Source organism: Gopherus evgoodei, chromosome 10 (genome assembly GCF_007399415.2).
Source record: "Gopherus evgoodei ecotype Sinaloan lineage chromosome 10, rGopEvg1_v1.p, whole genome shotgun sequence".
Taxonomy (NCBI): domain Eukaryota; kingdom Metazoa; phylum Chordata; order Testudines; family Testudinidae; genus Gopherus; species Gopherus evgoodei.
Window position 1 is genome coordinate 13,917,831 of NC_044331.1, and position 25,457 is coordinate 13,943,287.

At 43.7% G+C, this 25,457-nt stretch overlaps 1 protein-coding gene across 1 annotated transcript in view; it reads left to right on the plus strand.

Annotated features, from left to right (window-relative positions):
* Positions 1–25,457, plus strand: part of AGBL1 (ATP/GTP binding protein like 1) — a 386,927-nt gene that overhangs the window by 26,892 nt on the left and 334,578 nt on the right. Inside the window, exons 4-5 of the mRNA XM_030579006.1 lie at positions 2,609–2,740; positions 5,559–5,652. Of these exons, the coding sequence (XP_030434866.1) occupies positions 2,609–2,740; positions 5,559–5,652 (226 nt within the window). The remainder of the gene's footprint in view (positions 1–2,608; positions 2,741–5,558; positions 5,653–25,457) is intronic.

Here is a 25,457-nt window from a genome sequence, read left to right on the forward strand (position 1 = left end):
TCAAGACTGAGGGGAAAAACAACTGAGGAAAGTTGGCAGTTTTTCAAAGGGACACTATTAAGGGCCCAAAAGCAAGTTATTCCGATGGTTAGGAAAGATAGAAAATGTGGCAAAAGACCACCTTGGTTTAACCACGAGATCTTGCGTGACCTACAAAATAAAAAGGCGTCATATAAAAAATGGAAACTAGGTCAGATTACAAAGGATGAATATAGGCAAATAACACAGGAATGCAGAGGCAAGATTAGAAAGGCAAAGGCACAAAATGAACTCAAACTAGCTATGGGAATAAAGGGAAACAAGAAGACTTTTTATCAATACATTAGAAGCAAGAGGAAGACCAAGGACAGGGTAGGCCCACTGCTCAGTGAGGAGGGGGAAACAGTAACAGGAGACTTGGAAATGGCAGAGATGCTTAATGACTTCTTTGTCTCGGTCTTCACTGAGAAGTCTGAAGGAATGTCTAGTATAGTGAATGCTTACGGGAAGAGGGTAGGTTTAGAAGAGAAAATAAAAAAAGAGCAAGTAAAAAATCACTTAGAAAAGTTAGATGCCTGCAAGTCACCAGGGCCTGATGAAATGCATCCTAGAATACTCAAGGAGTTAATAGAAGAGGTATCTGAGCCTCTAGCTATTCTCTTTGGGAAATCATGGGAGACGGGGGAGATTCCAGAAGACTGGAAGGGGGCAAATCTAGTGCCCATCTATAAAAAGGGAAATAAAAACAACCCAGGAAACTACAGACCAGTTAGTTTAACTTCTGTGCCAGGGAAGATAATGGAACAGGTAATCAAAGAAATCATCTGCAAACACTTGGAAGGTGGTAAGGTGATAGGGAATAGCCAGCATGGATTTGTAAAGAACAAATCGTGTCAAACTAATCTGATAACGTTCTTTGATAGGATAACGAGCCTTGTGGATAAGGGAGAAGCGGTGGATGTGATATACCTAGACTTTAGTAAGGCATTTGATACAGTCTCGCATGATATTCTTATAGATAAACTAGGAAAGTACAATTTAGATGGGGCTACTATAAGGTGGGTGCATAACTGGCTGGATAACCGTACTCAGAGAGTAGTTGTTAATGGCTCCCAATCCTGCTAGAAAGGTATAACAAGTGGGGTTCCGCAGGGGTCTGTTTTGGGACCGGTTCTGTTCAATATCTTCATCAACGATTTAGATGTTGGCATAGAAAGTACGCTTATTAAGTTTGCGGACGATACCAAACTGGGAGGGATTGCAACTGCTTTGGAGGACAGGGTCAAAATTCAAAATGATTTGGACAAATGGAGAAATGGTCTGAGGTAAACAGGATGAAGTTCAATAAAGATAAATGCAAAGTGCTCCACCTAGGAAGGAACAATCAGTTTCACACATACAGAATGGGAAGAGACTGTCTAGGAAGGAGTATGGCAGAAAGAGATCTAGGGGTCATAGAAGACCACAAGCTTAATATGAGTCAACAGTGTGATACTGTTGCAAAAAAAGCAAACATGATTCTGGGATGCATTAACAGGTGTGTTGTAAACAAGACATGAGAAGTCACTCTTCCGCTTTACTCTGCACTGGTCAGGCCTCAGCTGGAGTATTGTGTCCAGTTCTGGGCACCGCATTTCAAGAAAGATGTGGAGAAATTGGAGAGGGTCCAGAGAAGAGCAGCAAGAATGATTAAAGGTCTTGAGAACATGACCTATGAAGGAAGGCTGAAGGAATTGGGTTTGTTTAGTTTGGAAAAGAGAAGACTGAGAGGGGACATGATAGCAGCTTTCAGGTATCTAAAAGGGTGTCATCAGGAGGAGGGAGAAAACTTGTTCACCTTAGCCTCCAATGATAGAACAAGAAGCAATGGGCTTAAACTGCAGCAAGGGAGATTTAGGTTGGACATTAGGAAAAAGTTCCTAACTGTCAGGGTAGTTAAACACTGGAATAGATTGCCTAGGGAAGTTGTGGAATCTCCCTCTCTGGAGATATTTAAGAGTAGGTTAGATAAATGTCTATTAGGGATGGTCTAGACAATATTTGATCCTGCCATGAGGGCAGGGGACTGGACTCGATGACCTCTCGAGGTCCCTTCCAGTCCTGGAGTCTATGAGTCTATGAATTATCTGGGAAGCTCTACCATTTTTATGATGTTGTTTTCTATGTCCGGCATCTCTACGTTTCTGGCAATTGGCCATCTGCAAAAACAGCTGCCATTTTGTGAGACAGAGCTTTGAGACAGCATATTATAGAGGAAATGCACCCACATAGCTCTTTCTTGTGGAGACTTTACTTTAGTTCTGTCTTGTTTCCCTTAGCTTAAAATAGGTCATTGAAACTGAAATTACATGGTTGTTCTTTGCATGTGAAAAATGTGACACCAGGCAAGTCACCAGCCTCCTCTATGCCTCATCTTACCTATTTGTAAAAGTGAGGGGGAGAATACTGATTTTCCTCACTGGGGTATTGTGAGGCCTTAGTAATAAATGCTGTTTGTAAATGCTTTGAGATTTTCCTCTAAAACTCCTGTAGAAGGATTTGGTGTGATTACGCCACAGCATGCAGCATTTGTGTCACTGTGAAAACCACTCTTTATTTACCATCCTTTCATTCCTGTTTGCTTTCACAGATAGGAAGTTTGGGTTGAAAGTGCAGAAACTGGAGGCAATTGATGTGACACTGAGCTTGGCAAGGAAAAATCTGACTCACCACCTGAATCTCATCCACTGTCTCTGGGTCCTGCGGGTTTACGCCTCTAGTGGTAAGTGCTCCTGTCCATTTATCATGCCAGTGAGAGTCTGAGCTCCTTCTGCAATTGCTACAATGCAAGCTAATGGTCCCTCTGGTACAGAGATGTGCACCTATAAGCAAGCCTATTGATAACAGATAGGACCATATGCAACAGCTAACATAGTTCTAGGTATGCTCTCATAGAAAGGTAACTCTTAGAGGGATCTTTCACTGTAAGATTCAGTGAACTTACTCACCCAAAGACTATAGAAGATAGAAAACAGCCATGTAAAAAAAACCCCAAAACAAATATTTAGTCCAGATGATGCAGGATCCTTCCCTTCAATCTATTCTAGATGTCTTAGGCGCTCACATGGCCCCAATACTATCCTCCTCAGAATTATTAATGCATTTATGCTCACAACACCCCTGTGAGTTAGGGAAGTACTATTATCCCCATTGTGCAGAGTAGTAACTAAGGCACCCAGAGACAAATGAGTGATTCAAGGTCACACAGGAAGTCTGTGATGGACTGAACCCTGATCTTCTGAGTCCCTGACTAGAGCCATACCCACCGAGCCATCCTCCCTCTTATATTCTCTAGTGTTCAGTGATTCAAGAATTGGGATTCCTAGCTCATCCCTCAAAAGACCACTGTGCATTCAGATATTTCCCCAGGTGGAAACATTTTCTGAGAGGCAGTACAAATTTTCCTTTGCTCACTTTCATCCTGTTGCATCCCTTTGCATTTCCTAACCGCTTCCTCTCCCTCCTGGCTACTTTCCCCCTGCAGATAACTCTAGATGGTTGTCATATTCTCCTCTCCTCTGCTATATACTCACCTCACTGGCTGGCCAAGCTGTACACATCCAGCTTTCCAAATCTTTCCTCCTAAGATTTAACATTACTGGCTGGCAGCCCTTTAGGTCTTGTATTTACACAAGAGCTGGCCTTACGCTATGGGCCCTCTCAGGCAGGCAGCCAGCTCCCAGCGTTCTATCCCTCTGCCTGAGATAAGCAGCATTTGAAAGGGTGAGTGTAATAGAGACAGCAGTTGAAATGTGTCTTAATTTGGGTTACAGAGCTGCAGGTTTACCCAGAGCTGCCTCCCACACTGAGCTGCTTTCCACACTCCCTCTGCTCTCATTAAGTGCGCTTGCATCCCAATTCAGAGACATTAGCCCATTGCACCGTGGCCTTTAAACCTTTCCATTAATGTCAGGACGTTAAGCCCTGCAAACACACTCTCTAGTTCATTAAAGTGACCCTAAGCTCCCACTGCAATATATCTAAGCATCTCCATAAGAAGCTGGTGCAAAAATGCAAAAGTTTTGTTCCCGGTCGCCACTGCCCCTCAATTTCATAGTCAAAATCTCTCCTGTCAGTGAGTTCCTATGTCCCACCAAGGGCCTGAGGGGAAATTCATTACTGTGCTGTGCCGTGTAGGCCTAATCCTTAGGATCTGCACAACGTCCCCTGGTGAACCCCACCCCAGTGCCTCAGAACGTCCTACCTCCTTCACCCCGTGCAGCACTGGATCTGTTAGTTCAGTGCCACATCTGCACACAGCCGGGACATAGGCGTTGTTCTGAGATAGGCCTAGGCTTTTACTGATGGAGGGAGGGAAATTTTCCAGTTCTTCACCACAAGTCATCTAATTGACTGGAGCAGTAGAGAACCCAGGAGCATATAACACCCTGAAGGCTCCTTGGGGGTAGGAGTCTAAGCAGCCAGCCTGGCCTCGTTAAGATCTCACTGTAGCTGCTTATTGTCCTGGGTTGCTCCTTTCCCAGCATGGGCTGCCAGCCCTGTGTGCAGCATGCCCCCCAATCTGCAGGGAGCGGCATTTAAGCAGCCTTGTACGCTGCACTGTCACAATGAATAGTTTGCTATTGTGAAAGTAGCCAGTGAGCCTTCCAAGACTCTTCATCAGCAGGATGACTTGGCTGAGACCCGCATAAGCTGATGGGCCCTTTGGCAGCTTTCTGGTCAGTGGAGGACAGTTAGTTACAAAGCAGCCAAAAAACCCAGCCTCGGATAGGCATCCAAGACTCCCGCTGGCTGCTGATGGGGATGTTGATTTCTCATTCTTTCCCCGTTAGGACAATAAACTGTCCTTTTTCAAAGCACTTAACTATTTTGGGCTGTATGCCCTCCCTGCTCACCTAGAGAGCCCCCATTATTAGCTTCATGCCCTCGAGCCCCTGCTCTCCCCTCTCCATGTGAGGCTGGAGGTTTGATGATGGACTGTTAGCTTTAAAGCCAAGCAGCCAATTTCTGTGCAGCCCTTTCCCACTTCTTCCTGCAAAAGTTAACAGCATTGCCAAGGGAAGAATTAAAGATAGCAGTGGCTGAGGTGGGGCTCCATCTGCACTCTGGAATACCTATCCCAAGAGCAGAAAAAAAACCCCGGGGTTAGTGCAGAAAGGAAAGAAATCCTTCTCTCCTATTTCACTCCAAGCCCCTAGGAGATATTCCATGTGCATGGAATTGCCCCTGGAAATTGTGAGTGGATTGGTTGGCCCCATTTAACCCTAACCTGTCTTTAGAGTGTGCAACATCTTCTGCAAATGATGAGGCAACTGTGAGCTACCTGACTAAGCACAGGGCTAAGAGTTAGGAGAATGGGGTTCTAGTCTTGAATCTGCCTGTGAGTCATTCTGTGACCTTTGATCTTTATGTGCCTCAGTTCCTGCATCTGTAAAATGGTCAAAGAGACCCATTTGGAAGCCCAGAGAATCTGCTAATAATCCCAGCAGCTCCTCCTCTCTTCACTGCTCCACCTGTAACTCCAGCAACCCAACCTTACTGCTCCGGATCTAAACTCCCTGTCTCTTTTGTTGTCACAGTCTCTGCAGGAACCAAACTGGGCATTAATGGCACCATGGAGCTGCTTTTCAAAGTCATCACTCCTTACACCAAGAAACACTCCAGGACAGTCAGGTAGGCAGCAGCTACAAAGCTCTGTCAGAGTGTAGTTAATATTTCAAATATACAGATGGATGAACAGGTTTAGATCAGAGCTAGAACAAGCTGCACTAGTCAGAGCCAGACCTGGAGCCAAATGATTCTAAAGTTCTAGGGCTGTCTGGAACTGAGAGGTTGGTGCTACTTGTAAAGAAAATGAAATCAGAACTGACACAACTTCACTGCAAACGGGAAATGAACATGTTTAGAGGTACAAAAACATTCAGCGAATTGCCACTGGGCCCTGGGGATTCCCGGTGCATCACAGTGCCATGCTGGGGAATGGAGTTCAGGTCCCAGCATCAGTCCCTAGCTCCCCAATGTGGTGAGGCATTAGGCGAAAGGTGGAGACAGCCCCTCTCAGCAACTGATGGTAACAAGCCCTTTGTATCACTCTGCAGCAGGGTTCTGCTCCACTTGACGTGAAAGATGCAGTGATTGTCTTAAAGCAGAGCTTTGCCCAGCCGTTCTCAGATGGAGAGTAGTGATTGGCCCAATGTGGGACTTTTAATGGGCTGGGACCCCTGCCACCTCCAATAAAATCCTAATGTCTGGGTCTATTTTTAAGCACATGGCAAATGTTGTTTCAAAGTGACTTTTTTCTATAGAGACTAAACCTGCTCTGCTTCTCCAGCTTGCCACTAAAATTAGCCATGCAGCTGTCTGCTCGGGCCCTGTCCCCAGCCAGTTCTCAGGGTAAGATTTATGAGGCCTGCACGCCTGTAATGGGAAAGGAGTACATGGTTGAGGATAACAAACACCAACGGCTTTGCACCAGCCCAGCCTGCTACAAACAATAGAGAAAGAATGCAGGCTGCTACTATGCATGTCTGTGCAGTGCCCTGCACTCACAGCTCACACAGCCAGGCACACAGTCACGAGCTTGCTCGTGTAATATTCAGTATGCAAGTCTGTGCAGTGCCCAGTGTGCACAGTTCACACGGCCATGTGCTTGCTCACATAGTACCTGGTGTACACAACTCGCACACAAAGACACATGCTCAAATACTTGCTTGTTGAACACATGGTGTTCACTCACTCTCACAGGTGCTCAGCCTCCTAACGACTTCAGGCCCTGCCTCCATTCCAGCCCTCCCCCAACGCCCCACCTCGCCCTGCCTCTTCCCACTCCACCCTTTCCTCCAGGCGTGCCCCACCCTTGCTCCATCCCCTCACTGCAGCACCTCCTGCATGCCATTGAAAGCAGGAGGCGGGTGGCACTAGGAGGGAGGGGAAGGAGCTGATTGGCAGGACTGCCGGTGGGTGCTGAACACCCACTGTTTTTTTCCTGTGGGTGCTCCAGCCTCGGAGCACCCATGGAGTCGGAGCCTATGCTCACTCTCACTTGTCTCAGCAAGGGTCATGGATGATAGAGAGGCAGTCAGGAGAGTCTGTGGTGTTTGAGGGAGGGGGTGGCCCTTGTGTGGGTGCTGTTAGTGGCCCTGTAGTTGGCAGGCAGGGTGGGTACATGCTGGCTACTAGTTATAGGCCGAAAGGTCTAGAAGGGAGGAAGAGCAGATGGACATGCGTGGTCTTGGAACTCTGATACTTGCCGAACCAACTGGGTCATCAGTTTACCATGCTGAATGAGACCATTGGTCAGTCAGGCCCAGCATACTGTCCCTGTCAAGGGCCAATACCTGGTATTCTAGGAGAAGGTGACAGAACAACCAGCCCAAATCTCACAATAATGCACCTGGCCAATTATACCCTTTTCATGGGGAAGTGATTTGAAGGTGATCAGCTTACACCTTGACTCGTGATGCTGTCATTCTTTAAATACAGTGTAACAATGGCACACATTGCTCCTCGTCCTACATCTGTCAGGTTTTCTGGAATCTGGCTGAATTGCTGGCTTTGCCAGCTGCTTGGTTCTTAAGACCAAGCGGGCCCGACAGATGTACAGCTTCCTCCAGCTGCCTTGTTAGTGAGACTCCATTAACTTCTGCTGTGGCTGCATTTCCAGCCTTCCAACAGTGTGCTAAATACCTGGAGCTGCTTTGCAGCTTCTGTAATCTCCATGGAGCCTGCCTTTGAGCCTGGGAGGAGTGCAGGACATTCTTTGTGGAGTGGTTCTGATACAACTCACTCTGAGAATACTGTCTCCTACTTTCCTAGGCTGTCCGAGCCCCCTCCAAGATTCCTCTCAGGCCTTGCATTGTCTTCAAGACTCAGGTTCACTGGGGAATTGGTTAACATGAAGCTGTGGGACCCAGAATATGTTCACTCCAGAGCACCTGGGCTCAGATACTGTAGCAATTGGAAGTGATTGATGTGTCAATGCCTATACTTAACTGAGTAGGCAAATTCTCCTCCCTTCCCGTCCCCCGTCCTTCCTATGGAATTGCTGTCTCTGATTAGAATATTGTTAGTTATAGTAGCACAATTGTCTAACTCTGCACTTTCTAGCTCAGAATGTGAGTGTAAGAGCACTTGAACTCATATCAGTTCAGTATGATAGAGCATGTCTGGTGAATTTTGTACCAGTGAAAGCTGCCCTGTACTTACTTGGGCTTCATGGGGAGTTCAGTCTCAATGGCCTTGTTTAGTTACTAGCTCTCTGCTGACAGCTGCTCACAATAATACATATGGGTGGTTTTTGTGAGGAGCATTATGAAGTGGGCTGAGACTTCACTTTAGGAGAAGAAGGGCAAGCTGAGGACCTGCCAATAAACAGTGCATTTCTTCCTGACAGCAATGATTTGAGTTCGTCATCAGCAATACTTTCATCTTGTTTTCCTTTATCCTGCTCACTAATGCTGATTGGGAACTTTTCCGTCTGTGTTTTTTGATGGAAAACACAGTTTTGATTTTGGCTGAAATTTTGTCATTTTTTCTGTTGGAAAAATCAAACCCAAGCATTTGAGTTTGGTTTGGATTGAGCCTAATCAAAATGTTTCATTCTGAGTCAGTTCCACGTTAATCTGCATCTGCCTGAGCTGCCGTGGTGCCTTGTGGGAATTGTAGTCATCCTATGATGACAGGTGAATGTGGCATCTGGGTCCTGGAAGGAGCAATCCCCATGCTCCAGCCCTCAGCCCTTGTGGTGATACACAGGTTAACCAGCAGGACCTGAATCAGCAGAAGCCTTTTAGCCTCCCAGGGAGCCAGCCCGGAGCACAGACTTTGAATTACATTTTAAGAGCAGGGAGATAGGAGTGGCTGAGCATCTCCATGGCTGGACTGGAGACAGATTGCTCTTCACTAGAGGAAATGCTACTAACTTTGGCATAATCCTGTTTTGGTTTAAATAGTGTGTTTATTCACAGCTTGTTGAAAGGCTTTATTTTCCTTTTGTTCAGAAGAGAGAGAGGCTGCACCTGTTTCCAGCCCATTTGAAGGTTTTGCTCACTTCTGTTCCATAGAGAAGCAGAGACTTGGTTTACTGGGCCGTGGGCAGTGCTCCCAGAGACTACTGGCATGGATTTAGAGTCCAACATTGGAACTCCAAAGTGCAAGGAGGGTTGGAGATTCCCTCTTCCCTCAGCTCTAAGGGACTCCCGGGACAATGATGGTCTGAAAATCTCCAGCATCTTTAAATTTAATCAGAAATTGGGGTATGGGCGGATGTGGGGAAAGAGTGTGAAAATGTTCTGTTTTCTGGTCAGCTGTGGCTAGAAATCTCTGGAGAGGCAGAGGGAGAGTAGCTTGCTATGGTAGAGCTAGCTCAGCAAGATAGCATAGGTTTGTTTTTGGGTTTCTTTCCAGCTTCTGTTTGGAACCTGAAGAGGGACAAAGGGGGTGGCCTGGGCTATTTGGAGAGGTTTTGCTCACTCTCATATTCCAAACAAGCCTCTGATCCTCCCCTTTTCCCTGCCCTTGACATTTTCATTCAGTTTTATAGCTACATGCCACCAGGATTTGCCCTGCTGCTGGGAGGAAGGAACAGCTGGCATCCCCCGGGGGCTGATGTTACCTTTACTTTTTGATCAGCTGCCAGGAATGCATAATGGAAAATACACCCACTCCAGTTACTATGTTCTCTCTCATGGATGTACTCTGATTCTACTAGCTCAGGCAGTAGAAGCACCAAGGTCATTTTAAGAGTCCGGCCTGTAGAGCCCTAGGATCAGAGCTATTTATTAAGCCAACAAAGATGTGGAAACAAGATACATAGTGCTATTTATTTTTCACAGTGGCAAAGCTATGAATTATTTAGACACAGGCTCTTTCATGCCCCAACTGACCTCTACCAGGGTATATACCAAGTGGCTTTAATTCCCCCTTAGACTGTAACTCATGGACATTGTTGGTCTCAGTTGGGTGTGTAAGGTACTTACATTGTTATGCCATGATTGTGTGGGTCTACCCAAAAGTAACCATATTTGGAAGAAAAGGCAAAACTTTATGAAAAAGTCTTATAGAATTCAACAAACATCTACAGGGTTCTATAAAACTTTGATAAGGCTCCACTGAATTTAAGTGAAACTGAAGCCCTTTCAACAGACTTTCTTATCCATCTTGTAGTGTTCTATGACAGAGAGAATTCTCTGTTAAATTTTATAGGATTTTTTAAACCCTGAAGAGTGGTTCTCATTTTCTGTAAAAATTATGTGGGCTTCTTCCATGGTGGAAGGACTAGTGTCCTAGCAAACGGTAAAAGATGATGCCAAATGTACCTAAGTAGCCCAGTCTCTTAGGAAGACATGAGACTGAAAGAGACAGGGTGGAGTTTATTGAAGGGGAAAACAGCACCGCAGAGGTATCTTAGGCCTGAGGGGGCACTTGCATAGTGGTCGGCCCTGCCAAAGCTAATTCAGTTGAACATTTGATTTATACAAATTCTTTGAGTAGTATTTGCCCATTGCTATTTTTGCCAGCTCTTGTGATTTTTAGCTCCTGTAAACATGGTTCTGAGAATTTCACCTTCCGTTTGTTTTTTTGGTCTTTTTTTTTAAATGAAAGCGTCCAACCCTCATGATTGCTGAGGAAGGCTTGAAAATGTGATGCCTCCCCCCAAGACAGCTCAAAAATCAGAAGACAAATTTAAAAAAGAAACTAAACTTAAGACTCTTTGGGGGTTGACACCTGGTTTTTGAAAGCTTGGGGTTGGCAATACTGTGGTGCCAGAAAGTAACTCATGTCAGAATGTGAGAGAAGTGGAAAACCTTCACTGGAGCTTTGTAGCCAGAACTTCTTAAAAGTATGATGAGTTGGATCACTGAACGCCCCCCTGGGAGCTGCCACCTGATGTGCCAAAACTACTACTACCTCTGCCTTCCCTGCCAGCTCCAGCACCCTGTGTTGCTGAGCCAGACACTCCTGTCTGCTCCAACAAAGACCCAGGGTCAGAATTACTTGCCCCAAAGCCGCAGGTTTACCTGAAAGCAGCTCACAGAAGTGTTTGTGTCTTAGCCTACGTCCACAATGCAGCTTTAAATCGATATTAGTAAAATCGATTTTATAAAACAGGTTTTATAAAATCGATTTTATGCGTCCACACTAGGGCACATTATTTCGGTGGTGTGCGTCCATGGTCCCAGGGTACCGTCGATTTCCGGAGCGGTGCACTCTGGGTAGCTCAGTAAAAGAATAGGACCAATAACTTCGATATCCGTCCACACTAACCCTAAATCGATTTAGTAATATCGATTTTAGGGTTACTCCTTTCGTTTAGCTGGAGTACAGAAATCAATTTTAAAACCCCTTAAAATCGATTTTAAGTGCCTTGTAGTGTGGACGGTTACAGCGTTAAATCGATTTAATGCTGTTTAAATCGATTTAACGCTGTAGTGTGGACCTGGCCCTAAACACTCAGATACCCAACTCCCAATGGAGTCTAAACCCAAATAAATCCGTTTTACCCTGTATAAAGCTTATGCAGGGTAAACTCAAAAATTGATCATCCTCTATAACACTGATAGAGAGATATGCACAGCTATTTGCTCCCCCAGGTATTAATACATACTCTGAGTTAATTAATAAATAAAAAGTGATTTGATTAAATACAGAAAGTAGGATTTAAGTGGTTCCAAGTAGTAACAGATAGAACAAAGTAAGTCACCAAGCAAAATAAAATAAAATGTGCAAATCTATGTCTAATCAAACTGAATACAGATAAGATTGTCACCAGTTCCAGAATGCTCCCTTTTACAGACTGATCTTTTAGCCTGGATCCAGCAATCAATCACTCACACCCCTTGCACACAGTCCTTTGTTCCAGTTTCTTTCAAGTATCCTGGGGGGTGGAGAGGCTCTCTTTAGCCAGCTGAAGACCAAATGGAGGGGTCTCCCATGGGCTTAAATAGACTTTTTTTTTGTGGATGGAGACCCCCTCCCCTCTCCTATGCAAAGTCCAGCTCCAAGATGGAGTTCTGAAGTCACATGTTCATGCATGACTGAGTTCCTTACCAGCCAAGCCACATTCCTGGGAAAGCCCGGATGTGTATTGGTGTCTCCAAGTTCATTGTTGGCTTAAGTGTTTCTGGGTTGGGCACTTACTGAGAATAATCTTTTCTCAGGAACCTGGCCAACTGCTTCACTACAGCCTACTTAGAATCAAACAAGTATGCAGCCAATATTAATAACTTCGAATATAAAAATGATAAATGCATACAAATAGGATTAATAGATCCAATAGATCATAACCTTTACAGAGATATGTTACATAGCATATGTAGTATAAAACACATTCTAGTTATGTTATATATATACACATTCATATGCATATTTCCATAAAGCCTTATGGGAAGTACCATCACAAAGAGAACTGATTCAGTCACTTCTCGAGTCATGGAAATCAGATTCTCAGGTGATTTGAATAGTTTGGTAAACTGGTTGCAAGTAAACAATATGCTTTTTAATAGGCTAAATGTAAATGTATGCATCAATGAAAAAAGAATGAAGGCCATAGTTACAGGATGGGGATCTCTGCTGGGAAGCAGTAACTGAAAAAGATTTGGGGGTCATGAAAAAGATTTGGGGGTCATGATGGATAATCAACTGAAGCATGAACTCCCAATGTGATGCTGTGGCCAAAAGAGTGAATGTGAACCTGGGATGCATAAACAGGGAATTCTCTCTACTCCTACTTGAGGTTATTTTACCTCTATGTTGTGCATAGATGTGACTGCTGCTGGAATACTGTGTCCAACTGTGGTGCCCACAATTCAAAAAGGATGTTGATAAATTGGAGAGGGTTCAGAGAAGAGTCATGAGAATGACTGAAGGATTAGAAAACATGCCTGATAGCAATAGACTCAAAGAGCTCAACCTATTTATGTTAATAAAGGGCAGATTAAGGGGTAACTTGATTACAGTCTATAAGTATCCAACTGAGTAACAAATAATTAATAATTGGCTTCTCAGTCTAGCAGAGGAATGCATAAGATGATCCAATAGCAGGAAGCTGAAGCTACACAAATTCAGGCTGTAAATAAGATGTAAATTTTTAACAGTGAGGGTAATTAATCATTGGAACAACTTATGAAGGGTTATGATGGTTTCTTGATCACTGACAACAGTTAAATGGAGATTGAAAGTTTTTCTAAAAGTTACGCTCTAGGACTTATTCTGGGAAAGTTCTATGGCCTGTGTTATACAGGATGTCAGACTAGATCATCACAAACGTCCTTGCTGGTCTTGGAATCTATGAAATATCAAGCTGAACAGAAATTAATGCCTGCAAGTCAGTCTATTGTGTTTATGTTCAGTGATCCCGCATGTGTGACTGGCCATCCAAGAATGTCACAGTGGGATTAAAACACATGAAGTGCTGAGACATAGAAGTGCAAGCAATGATGGTGGCTTCACAATAGTCTTGAAATAGACACAGAACAGTACTTTTCTATAAGAGAGATTTTGCTTGGACACATCACAGTGACTTTGGTTTTCCCTTCTGCTCCAAGCAGCCTCCCACATGCCTTCTCAAAGCACGTTTCTTAAGACAAGATAAAGGGGTGATGTTGCATTCTCCTGAAGGATGACCTGGTTAAAAAGTGATAGGGTGCCTACTGTAATAAGTAAAGGAGACATCACAGTGGCTTCAGATCAATGTCCACTTTGGATATAAGGAGAAAAGATATGGGTCATTCAGGTAGAGCAGAGAGGGTTGACTACAGTATTGGAATTATTCCCGAGCTCTTGGGCAAAGCTTTTGTTACAACTAGCGAAATGATACATGAAAGGCACCCAACCATTGGAGGAGACACTTTGGCCACTGTAATAGGGCTGGCTGCCACGCAAGTGCCCCCTCTATTTGCCTTGGCACTTGACCTAGTGAAGGCAGTTTGAGCTCCCCATCCTTTAACTCTGCTAATCATAGGAGCTATGTTCTACCACTGGTTGATGCCTGTGTACATTTGTAGCACACTCTATTTCCCAGTTGTTCTGAAATTCCAGTGCTCTGGTTGAACAGAAGTGGGAAGCACATGTCTGCCCCACCTCTCTCTGGCCACCACCAGCCAATATTTTGACCATGAGAAATGAACTCAGCACGCCGACATACCGATTAGTTCCTCGGCAACCTGACACAGCTGCTGCCATGACTGATGTGTTGTGAGGAATAGCCAGCTGACAGCTTTATGCATGTGTTTTATCTGGCAATGGGTTTTGATAGGAGTTTGGAGGCGAATCATCCTTAATTCCTCTTGTTGGTCTGTGGTTTCTTGTTAATCATGTTGAGCTGTTTGGGTATTTAATTGGAGGATAACACATAATTCTGCTGGAATGTGATCAGAATTAATCATTGGTTTTGTCCCACTTATTTGAAAGTTGCTATTTGGCTACTTGGCCCCTGTTGAAAACTCAGAGGAAGGGCTGAAATATGTCTCCTGGACTATGTCACTGGCAGAATTACATGCTTATTTCCAGGTCTGATTGAAATGGGATTTAGTCTAGAACATCCTACTAAATAAACTGGTAGATATTGTGTGGATGGATACGGATGGGGGATGTCAACAGAAGAGGGAAAAATGGTCCATTCAAGATTCTCCTTTATACCAAGTGGCTATTCATTTTGGTTAATATCTTAGATGACATGGAACAGAGATGAGTACATCATTGGGATAAGTAAATAAAATGCAGCATTTGAATGTAATGTAATGAGTCCTTGTAATAGGACAAATGAGGTCTGAGCCAGAGGAGACTTTGTTTATGCAGTTCCTCATCCCAGGTTCTCCTTGTACAGTCTACATTGCTTCCCTGAATAACCTGCTTTAATAATAAGTAGTAACATTTTATTTAATATCAGTGCTAGCTCAGAAATAGAAATGCTTTGCAAATATAGTTACACAGAAAAATTATCTGTTATTGGCCATGTACTGTTAATAACAGAAGGAGAGAGAAATTGAAAAATTAAGAGGCAGAGTCAAGGGAGAAAAGAAATTCTTTCTGATGAGATTTGAAAATAGATGGAGAGTCAATGAGGCTGAGAAAAATAGTGCACAGGAAAGTTGTTCCAGATGGCAGGAGCAAATGAATTCGTACAGAAAGCCTGGTGCCATCTATTGGTAGCCACAAGTGTTTTGCAATTACCACAGTTAAAAAGCTCTGAAAAAAACATTGTGTACAATATTTGACAAATAGATAGAAATCCATTTCCACATTTAACTTAATTTCTATAAAAAAGGATGGGAAAGAACAAGTTGACTCGCTTCATTAATAGTATTATTCCAGAGGAGATAAGCTCATTGTTGATTTAGCTCACAGAGATCAATGGCCATTTCATTTCTATTCCAGAAATGGAATGGTTGGGGTTAGAAAGACCTGATGCTTCCTAGTCAAGTGATTTCTTTGCTTTCCCATTATATCGTCCCCTTCGCTGGCCTATTGGGTTATGTTTGAAAAAATGGCATCAGGACAAGGTCTTGCTATTCCCCATGTCTTGACTTTCACACCAAATGGTTATAGCTGTTGTAATTCCCAGTTGACCTTGCATGATGTCTTTTGAGGCATGTCTTCCATCCAACCCAGACATTATTTGCCTAGTCTAATGAGATATTCAACTCTATTTCATATAGTATCTTTCATGCAAGCTGAATACCAGGGTGCTTCCCAGAGTTAGATAATACGTAAGCAATAGGTGATGTACTAATTATCAGAAGGATGAGGGATCAGGAGGTACTTCATAGTAAAAGGAGAAAAGAGCCTCCGAATAATTTCTGAAAATAGATGGATTGTGGATGAGGTGAAGCGGTGGAAGAGATGGCTCTCCCATTGTAAGAAGTGGACGTCAAGAATCTGGTGTCAGTTGAGAAAGGATAGTTGTATGGTTACAGCACTGGTTTGGGATGTGGAAGGGGTAGGCTCAGTTCCTGATTGTACCACAAATTTGCTGTGTGACCTTGGACAAATCGCATGGAGCCAGGGGCTCAGCACACACAAAATGGGGCCTGGTTTCCAAAATATCTTAGAGCCCATTTTGGAACCAAAATAAGGGCATGATTTTCAAAAGAGCCCCCAGCAATCTGATGTGTTGAGTTCTTTTGAAAATTTGACCCTTAGTCCCTCTGAGTATCAGTCTTCCTTTTTACACTTGAGGTAATGATGCTTCCTACCCCACAGGGGTGCAGTGAGGAAAAATCCTTTAACATTTGAGGCTCTCAGATACTATGGTGTGGGGAGAGGAGGCATCTGAGCAGGTAGAGACAGGGATGATCCATGTGGCAGTCAGTAGAAATCTATGAACGGCTGCTGCTTTATGCACAGGAAGGGCATCTTTTCAAGTGGATTGTGGAAGGAGCAAGTGAGGGTGGGGTGATGTGCTCACACTACCTTGTATGTGTATGAGAAGGGGGTCAACAGCAAAGCTCCAGGAAAGAAGAAATATTGATTAGCAAGAATTGTATGGAAAGCCAGACTGTCGACTAGCTATAGCTGCTGCGGCACTTACACCAAAGGAAACCATAGGCTGTTAGACCTTTGTTTTGTTTATGACCTAACTGAGCAAACCCCCCTCCACACCGCCCCATCCCCAGGGGGTTGTGATGGATGGAGGAAGTTTCTATGTGAACCCTATCTGAATTCTCGCCACTGAGAAGATAAGCAAGCATTCTCCCTGCCTGTTTGCTTGGTTCCATTCCCATGTGTCAACGAGAGAAAGGAAGAATCCCCCTCGGAGAGTGCTGAGCTATATGATGACATGTGTTTCCTGATAAGGGGCGGGAAAAGCGTGAGCAGATAAAACTCAGACCACACACTTGGATGTCAGCACATCCATGTTGGTCCAGTAATCTGCTCCCAGGGTAGAGATATTGATTGTATGTATTTTGGATTTTTATTGGTATGACACCAAAGTGTGTCAGGTGCTTCACAGAGCAAAGGAAAGCATAGTACCTGCCACAAAGAGCTTACAATCCGAATACAGATAAGGGTATCAACACATGATAGGGTGAGGAGGATCAGAGGGAATAGTTATAGCAGTAAGATCCCACAGTTATTCAATTAAGGCGGATCCTTTTTACACTAGGAAATGTTCCTAAAGAACCTCCCAGTGCTGCTATGTCTGTTCAGCCCTGCCTGGCAGAGCAAGTGTGACTAGGACTTCAGCTGGCACTACCAGTTTCAAACACTGTATTGTTTTGCACACAAACAGTAATGTGACACTGTGTCAAAGTCCTCAGCAGCAGCCCATTTACACTAGGAATCCTCATGCTGTTGGCGTTGGTGGAGCTGAACAAGGGTTAGCAACGGTGGGTACTTATGAGAGCATTTCTCTGGTGCAGATATGCTCTTTGGTTTCGTGTATACAGTGGACTAATAAGTATGACTGGCTCACTTCTGGAAGCCATGACTAAAGAATAGTCCCCAGCACTCAGTGGTTGACCTGAGGCCCGGCTCCCAACATTGTTTGCATAGTTAGTCTGTTGACTGGAGATGGGAAGGGAGTGTTGAATAAAAAAGCAGCTTAAACATAGTAATGTTCTGCCCAAGTCTACGTGAAATGTGGTAAGGTGTGTGAAGAAGAGGGTTTTCTGATGGGTGCTGCTGCAGACACAGCACAAGTCCATAGCTTGATAATGCTGTCAGTGCTCTTCTTAGCAACATTATCTGCAGGGCAACACTCAGGATGGCAGCTACGAGAACAAAACCTGTAAATAACCCCGGAGCTGTGTGGCCCTAGGCTGTGTTCAGAGAAGTGGACTGGAACACATGGAGGAGAACCTGAAAACTTTGAGGAAGTGGCTGGTGAGGAAGACCAGTTCTTCACTGACTCCAAATATGGCAGAGGCAGCAACTTTGGCAATGAAGCCTCCCTCTATTCTTGAAGTGTAAACCTTGAAACTGTCATGGCTCAGAGATTGGGCTTTACAGCAGGCTGCAGCAATAGCTGGACCATTTAGGAAGTCAGATAAAATCATCAGATGATTTTGGCTTATGCACGGAGCTTTCCCCTCCTGTTAAATGGAACAATGTTGTTTGGACTTTGCGCAGGCCATATGACATACACTTCAATAACATGACAATGCCAGCTGGGTTCAACTCCCACTATCTTGTTGGGAGTGGTGGTCTGTTGATTTTGTGTGTGTGGGAAGTTGTTTAAAATCATGCTTTCAAGTCTGCAGTCATGCCAACTTTCGCTGCTTTCCAAATCGTTCTGTGCAGAAAAACAAGAGCACATGGTTGAACCAGCCTGATAACATTTAGATTTTGACTGAGCTCCTATTAGCTCGATCGATTTATTTTTATATCTGCAGCTAGACCCTGCCACCATGGGCTGTTATCTAGTTTGTTCTTACATACTGACCAGAGTTTGAGTGGGGTGGTTAGGAGCTCTCCAAGAAAAAAAATATATATATACACACAATTCATAAGTTATTACTTACTTAGGTTTCTGCAAATATTGGTCAAAAATGTCCCCTCAGTTATGCCACTGTGACCCCACTAATCTCAAGTGGCAACTGTGCAGTGTAACCAAGATGAGAGCTTGGCTTGATATTTGCTGAGTTCTGAATTAATAATTTTCCTTCTAAATCTACCATCCAAATACAGTACTGATCAGGCCTGGTGCTACGTAGCTGTTGAGATCTGACCCGACAGCTGATTCCCAGAGAGTTGTACTGGCATACCTGAGAAGAATTGGACTCATTTTGATTAATTCAGGAAGTGGCTTTGGTGAGTTAATAGGAAGCACTCTTCTCTCTGATTGCAGGACTAACTGTCCCATTGTGGTGCTAGAGAAATACCAGATTTGTTTGTGCAGGACACCTGCCTGCATCATCCCGACTGGCGTCTTCACTGACCCAGTCTTCATTCTCCCAAGTGATGATGAATTTCTTAGGGCATCTGCTCCACTGCCTCTGCGCTTACTATTAAAACCTCTTTCCCAGACTTCAAGTCCAATAGATCCCAAACTGTGGTCTCTGCATCCCTCGACAGTGGTCTGCAGAGAACAGAGAGGTGGCATCTAATTTTTTTACACCTGCTAAATTGAATTAAAAGGAGCTTAAAACGGTTTCCTAACATTCCTTTTCCCATGTAAGCATCTGCTGTTGATGCCAAAAGGACTTTATATGTTTCAAATGGGAGGAGAGGGGTCAGGATGAAAGGCGAGGTGCCCGTGGGGCCAACTATCTGTTCTGATTTGGCTCATGCTCTGAAGAAGTATGAACTACCCCACCCCACTCCCGATCTAGAGTGATAATATTTCTTTCTTGTTCATACTTTGCACTAACACTTTGAAGAGCCAACTTTCAGCAAGGTGCATGGAGAAATGAGCAGGTAGATTCAATTGCCAAGAAAAATAGACTCTGATTTATGTTGGAGATGTGTTTCCATCCATGCCTGTGATGGGGCTGTCTCCCCACTTCTCTGCCCTGCAGCTAAAAGTGATTTCCTGCCTGGTGGCCAAAATAGCTGTTAGCGCATCCTGCATGATGTTGTCTGAGACCCTCCTATACAACATAGGCATCATTTTACCTTGGGGGCCAAAAGGGAGTCTTCCTCTTGCTGGGACACTATAGACCAGATGTTTAAAGGCAATTAGGCCCCTCAGGGGCATAGGAGTTTTTGAAAATCCCACTAGGCACTCATCTGCATTTTTTGGTACCTAAATAACTTTGGTGCCCAAAATGCATCTGTAAAATAGAAATATTTAGCATTTCTCTACCACCTTCATCCACTGATCTCAATCTGTGATTTATCAACACTAATTAAGTTTATAGCATCACCCTAGTGGGGCAGGCACGTACACATAGAGAAGTACAATAGAAATTCTTGATCTGCCTAAGGCTACACATTAAGGCAGTGGCAAAGTCAGGGGTGGAGGGGTTGGGACTGACAATTTCCACAAATTTTCCTCCCCATTTTTGTTGAAATTTAATTTAGATGAAAACTTTCCAACCAGCTTTAATATCAACCCACATTCAATATCAGTGTATATAACATGTATGAATTGCATAATCCTCATCTAAAATGGGGATAATATTACTTACCTCCTTTTGTGCAGGGTTTTGATATATACAGATGAAAAGCACTGTACTGTTACTAATCTTTCCAATTACTCCCTAATGCAAATGTGTGTGCACTGGTCATAATGATGCTTCCTGCATTGTTACCAGCTGCAGCCAGTGCATGTGTCCCACTTGCAGTTAAACAGTGATTTGGAGGCTTTTACGGAGTCACACTGCGGCCCTAATGCCCCAGTCGGACCTGCACAGTTGGACCCCAGTGCCTGCAAATTCAGGGTTGAGGTGTGTAAACTGGAGGATTGACTCACGTGGAATTACTACTTGTTTGCACACATTTCTTCATGCAGTACAGGGAAAGTTATTCCGAGTATGTCTATAATGCAATTAAAAACTTGTGGCCAGTTGGCTTGGGTTGTGGGGCTGTTTTTGTCAGGTAGATGTTTGGGCTCAGGCTGGAGCCTGGGCTCTAGGATCCTGAGCAGTGGAAGGGTCCCAGAGCTCAGGCTGCAGCCTGAGCATGAAGGTGTACTATACTGCAATTAAACAGCCCATTAGCCCAAGTCACCTGGCACTGGTCAGCTGTGGGCTTTTAAATGCAGTACAGTAGAACCTCAGGGTTATGAATATCAGAATTACAAACTGAGCAGTCAACCACACACCTCATTTGGAACCGATGTACATAATCAGGCAGCAGCAGAGACTAAAAAAAAAAAAAAAAGCAGATATGGTACAGTACAGTACTGTCTTAAACATAAACTACTACTAAAAATAAAGGGAAAGCAGCATTTTTCTTCTGCATAGTAAAGTTTTTAAGCTGTATTAAGTCAATATTCAGCTGTAAACTTCTGAAAGAACAATCATAATGTTTTTAGAGTTACGAATATTTCAGAGTGAGGAACATTCCTGAGACATACCCTCTATCAGCCATGTTTGCATGTGACCACCAGCTGCAGTGGTGTGTTCTAGAAAGGCCTGCAAGCTAGCTCTCCTCTTTAAATCATTATCTTGAACACTTTCCTTTGGCTGGACTTTATAGATGGGCTTCATCTGAACAGAACCAGAGGGGAAAGTGAAGTGCTATATAAAGCTATTAAACTAATGTATCTGAGACTAGTAAAATGGCAACATTTTTTTCACGATTCCATTAGATTAAAAAGAACAAACATTTTTGCCTTCCAGTTCCAGTATCAATCAGTCGTCTTTTTCTTTCTTTTGAGACAACCAGAGTGTCATCAGAGAAAGGCTTACACAAATTAACTCCATTTCCAGGAGCAAGTGCCCTGTACCGTATTCACCCCACCCTCATCTCAGTGTTGCATCTTCACATATCTAATTCTTTCCATATCTATTAATTTTTAAAGATTTTTTTTAAAAATAGTTCTTTTAAAATTTCTTTTTAAGCATACATTGCAGGTATGACTGCAATCAAAGCCATATCTCCCATCCGTTACTGCAGCCTTGTCACATCCAGTAAAGGATACTTTTTAGTGAATAATATTTTACAACTTTAGAGCATCCCAAAGTACTTTATCAACATACAGTGCCTTGGAAATGCTGCCATCTCTGGGATGGAAGGTACTAGTCAGTGAGTTATGCTGTAGGAAGAGAAGGAGAGCTTTGGCTATGGACCTTGATTACGTTGAAACCTGCCTCCCATTTTGTACTCATAAATGACTATGGGCGTAAATAAGGTGGGCGAGGTAATATTTTTATTGGACTAACTTCTGTTGGGGAGAAAGACAAGCTTTCAAGCTTACACAGAGCTCTTCTTTGGGTCTGGGAAATGTATTCAGAATGTCACAGCTAAATACAAGGTAGAACAGATTTGTTTAGCATAAGTAGTTAACACACATTTCAAGGGAGCATCCAAGGTAAAGTAACCCGTTAACACCCCTCCTGTCATGGCGAGGGAGGCAGTTGGAGGGGGTTGTTCATTGCTTATAGATTGGATTTATGGCTTAATACAACAGTGTCTCTACTCAGTCCATAACTTTTGGTGTCTAGAAAAGTTATGAATTTACGTTCTCAAACTCATCTTTTGAAAGTGCTATTCAGGTTTCGTTTGAAGATGAGGACTGATAGGTCAGATATAGAGTGATCACTTTGTGACAAGTGTTCACCCACAGGTGATGTGGTGTTTTTGTCTTTTATCATTTTCCTGTGTGAGTTCATTTGAGACTGTAGTCATTGTCTAGTTTCACCCATTTAGTTGTTATTGGAGCATTAATGCCTGGGAGCTTAAATTCATTACTTTGCTAGACACTAAAAATCATGGACTGAACAGAGACACTGGATTTATGGCTTCTTACAACAATCTGTAACCCACTAACTTCCCTTTCCCCGCTGCTTCCCCACCTTTTCCTTTCCCCCCTATTACTGGAGCAGTGTTAATGGGCCACTTCACTTTGAATGGTCCGTTGAAATATGTATTAACTACTTATGCTAAACAATCTGTTCCACCTTGTATTTAGCTGTGACATTCTGAGTACCTTTCCCAGACCTGAAGCAGAGCTCTGTGTAGCTCAAAAGCTTGTCTCTCTCACCAGCAGCAGTTGGTCCAATAAAAGATATTATCTCACCCACCTTGTCTCTCTAATATCCTGTGACCTACATGCATACAACAACATGGCATAAATAATGACATTTAGAAGCCCTGTTACCTGGTTTGCTGGCACAGCTAGATATAGCTGGACATCTAGTTGCTATCATTTTGCCCACAATTAACTGCACCCCCAAAACTATGCATTTGCAATTACTTGTGGGCAAAACTTTGTGAGTACAGTTTGGGTGGCTGGTTTTAAGTGCCAGGCTCTAGGTATCCTCAGAGAGCACTTTGTCTTTTAAGGGCAAGTCTGAAAGGTTCCCATGTTGCAAAGTTCCTGGAAATCAATTTATCCTCCTCAGAAGGCTGAGTCTGTCTTTGCCAAGATTTGAACTTGTGCTTACAGGGATTTGGCATAGGTCTCTAAGGTCTTGTCTACATTACCCGCTGGATCGACAGGCAGTGTTCAATCTAGCAGGGAGTTGATTTATCGTGTTTAGTCTAGACGTGATCAGTCGACCGCCTAGCACTCTCCCGTTGACGCTGGTACTCCACCAGGGTGAGAGGCTCAGGCAGTGTTGACGGGAGAGCATTATTCACGTAGCTGAAGCTGCTTAACTTAGATCAACCCCTACACCCTCCACCAGTGTAGACCAGGCCTCAGACATGCTCTTCAGCTGAGTCAGTGACACAATATACCGGTTTTACTTGGCAAATGAATTGTCTGCTTTTCTTGTATTGCATTGAGTGGGTTTAGTCCTCATAAAAGTGTGAATCAGAGAACTGGCTAGAAGTAAGCATAATGCAGGCACAAATGGGGCTGGATCTCTTCCCCCATATCACTTTGCTGATTCACCTCGGTCTTGATGTGCAGCACAACGTTTTTGATGTGTCTGCTAGTCCGGGGTGGCGAGTCCTCCTGAGCATAGGCTGCCGGTCCTAGTAATCTGATGTGATGTGAATAAGTATCAGCTAAGGACTTGGCTGAGAGACCACCAGACTCATTTCCACTGGTGACTTAAATGAGATTGAAAGGGGGAAAGGGACAGATCAAACCCCCTTGATTGACACATTTTAATTACATATTGGATGATTTGGGCCCACATTATGCCAGCATGCTGTACTGGCTTTGTTTGCATATGGTTGTATGATAATATGTTAACACACCAACCTAAGAAGAGCATTCCTATTCCCTGCCTTTATAGGTCTATTAGGGATAACATCAATGCCTCTCTCTCAGCCTCTCCATGCATGCCATTTGAGTGGGGAAATTGGGTTCTCATACAGTCAGACTGAAGCTGCTGTGGGTAATTAATCTGTTAAGAATTCTATTGGATTGTAATCCTTCCAGCCCTTCCATCTTGATGTGAGTGACAAGGTGTCACAGCCTGCCTCAGCCATACTGGTGACACCTGACCCTGGAAAAGGAGTTGATAAGAATGGAAATTATCTTTCTGGGATGTGATTTCAGCCTTCAGAGGTGGTGCTACCTCTGCGCTGCCCTGAAAAAGAGCCACTAGTGCTTTGTTTGCACATGAATTAAAATGTATGTCCTTGGCAATGAGTAAAATCAGTCTCTGATGAGAACTGTATCCTGGGGGCTAAGGGGTTGGATGGCTCAGAGACCACCTGATTCCCTCGGGCTTTGTACCACACGCACAGGTGTAGTCGGATTATGTGGATATGAAAGAGACAGAGAGAGAAGCTTAAGCTGGGACTCTTTGCAGCAGCCCTTTTTAAAGCCCAGTGATTCTTCTTTTCTGCCAAAAACAAGAACTCATTGTGGCACCATAAAATGCCCCAGTGAGGGGTGGGTGAGAGGCAGGATTTGTATTGGGAGGCATGGGGGATGAGACAGAATGAGCATCAGTTTAATCACTGCTTTCTGGCTCTCATTCTTCTCTGGCATTGGTTTTATATGGGTGTAGTTCATAGGTTTATGGCCAGAAGGAACCATTTTGATTATCTAGTCTGACCTCCTGCATAGCACAGGACAGAGATCCTCTCTTAGTGACATCTGTATCATACCCATAACTGCAGCTTGAGCCAGGGAATATCTTTTAGAAAACACTTAGTGACTTTAGTTCACCATGGTGTAAGTGAGAGAAGAATTGGGCTTGATGTCCAATGAAGGCATTTAAAGAGCAGGGGCCCAGTATATTTTCGGCAGCAATGGGTGCTCTGTGCTGTTACAGTGACTTGGCCTCCATCTATCTTCTGACTTCATCCTTTTCTCTCTGATTGTTAAAACCCATAAAGCTGCAGAGAAATATTATTCTTTAAACAGGCGTAATTTCTGTATCACTTATTTGTATGTGGGATCTTTTGCTTGCTAATTACATCCAGCAGAACGGCTAGAGTCACAGAAAAGATGTGATTTTTTTGGATGAAATATAGGGCTCCCTTTAAAAAAAAAAATCCTGGTAGCTGGAACTAAAGCAAACATTAGCAAATAACTTGCTGGTAGAATGAGAAGAGAGATTAATGTTCAGGGCATCTTTGCTATCCTTCAGCATTCCACCAAACCCACTTCTGTGCAGAACAGCTGGAGTGCCACCTGTTGATGTCAAGGGGGTTATTGCAAACTGTAAGCAGGCTGGAATTAAAGAGATCATGATGATGGTGTTTGTGTGTCAGTCTTGGACTAGCATTGGCATGAAAATGCCAACAGCAGCTGCGGCCTTCCTCAACCACATTTTCAGGATCCATAAATCAGTGTTTAAATATTTAAACCAAATCTTTATGCAAGTGCCTGCACGTTTCTGCTTGGTATTGTTGGGCCACCAAGGAAATGATTATTCAAGGCATTTATCTTGGATGAGATCTACCTCTTGTACAACACACCTGTTCTTACCCGGGGTTTTTTCAACCCAAAGCTCTTGATAACTTAC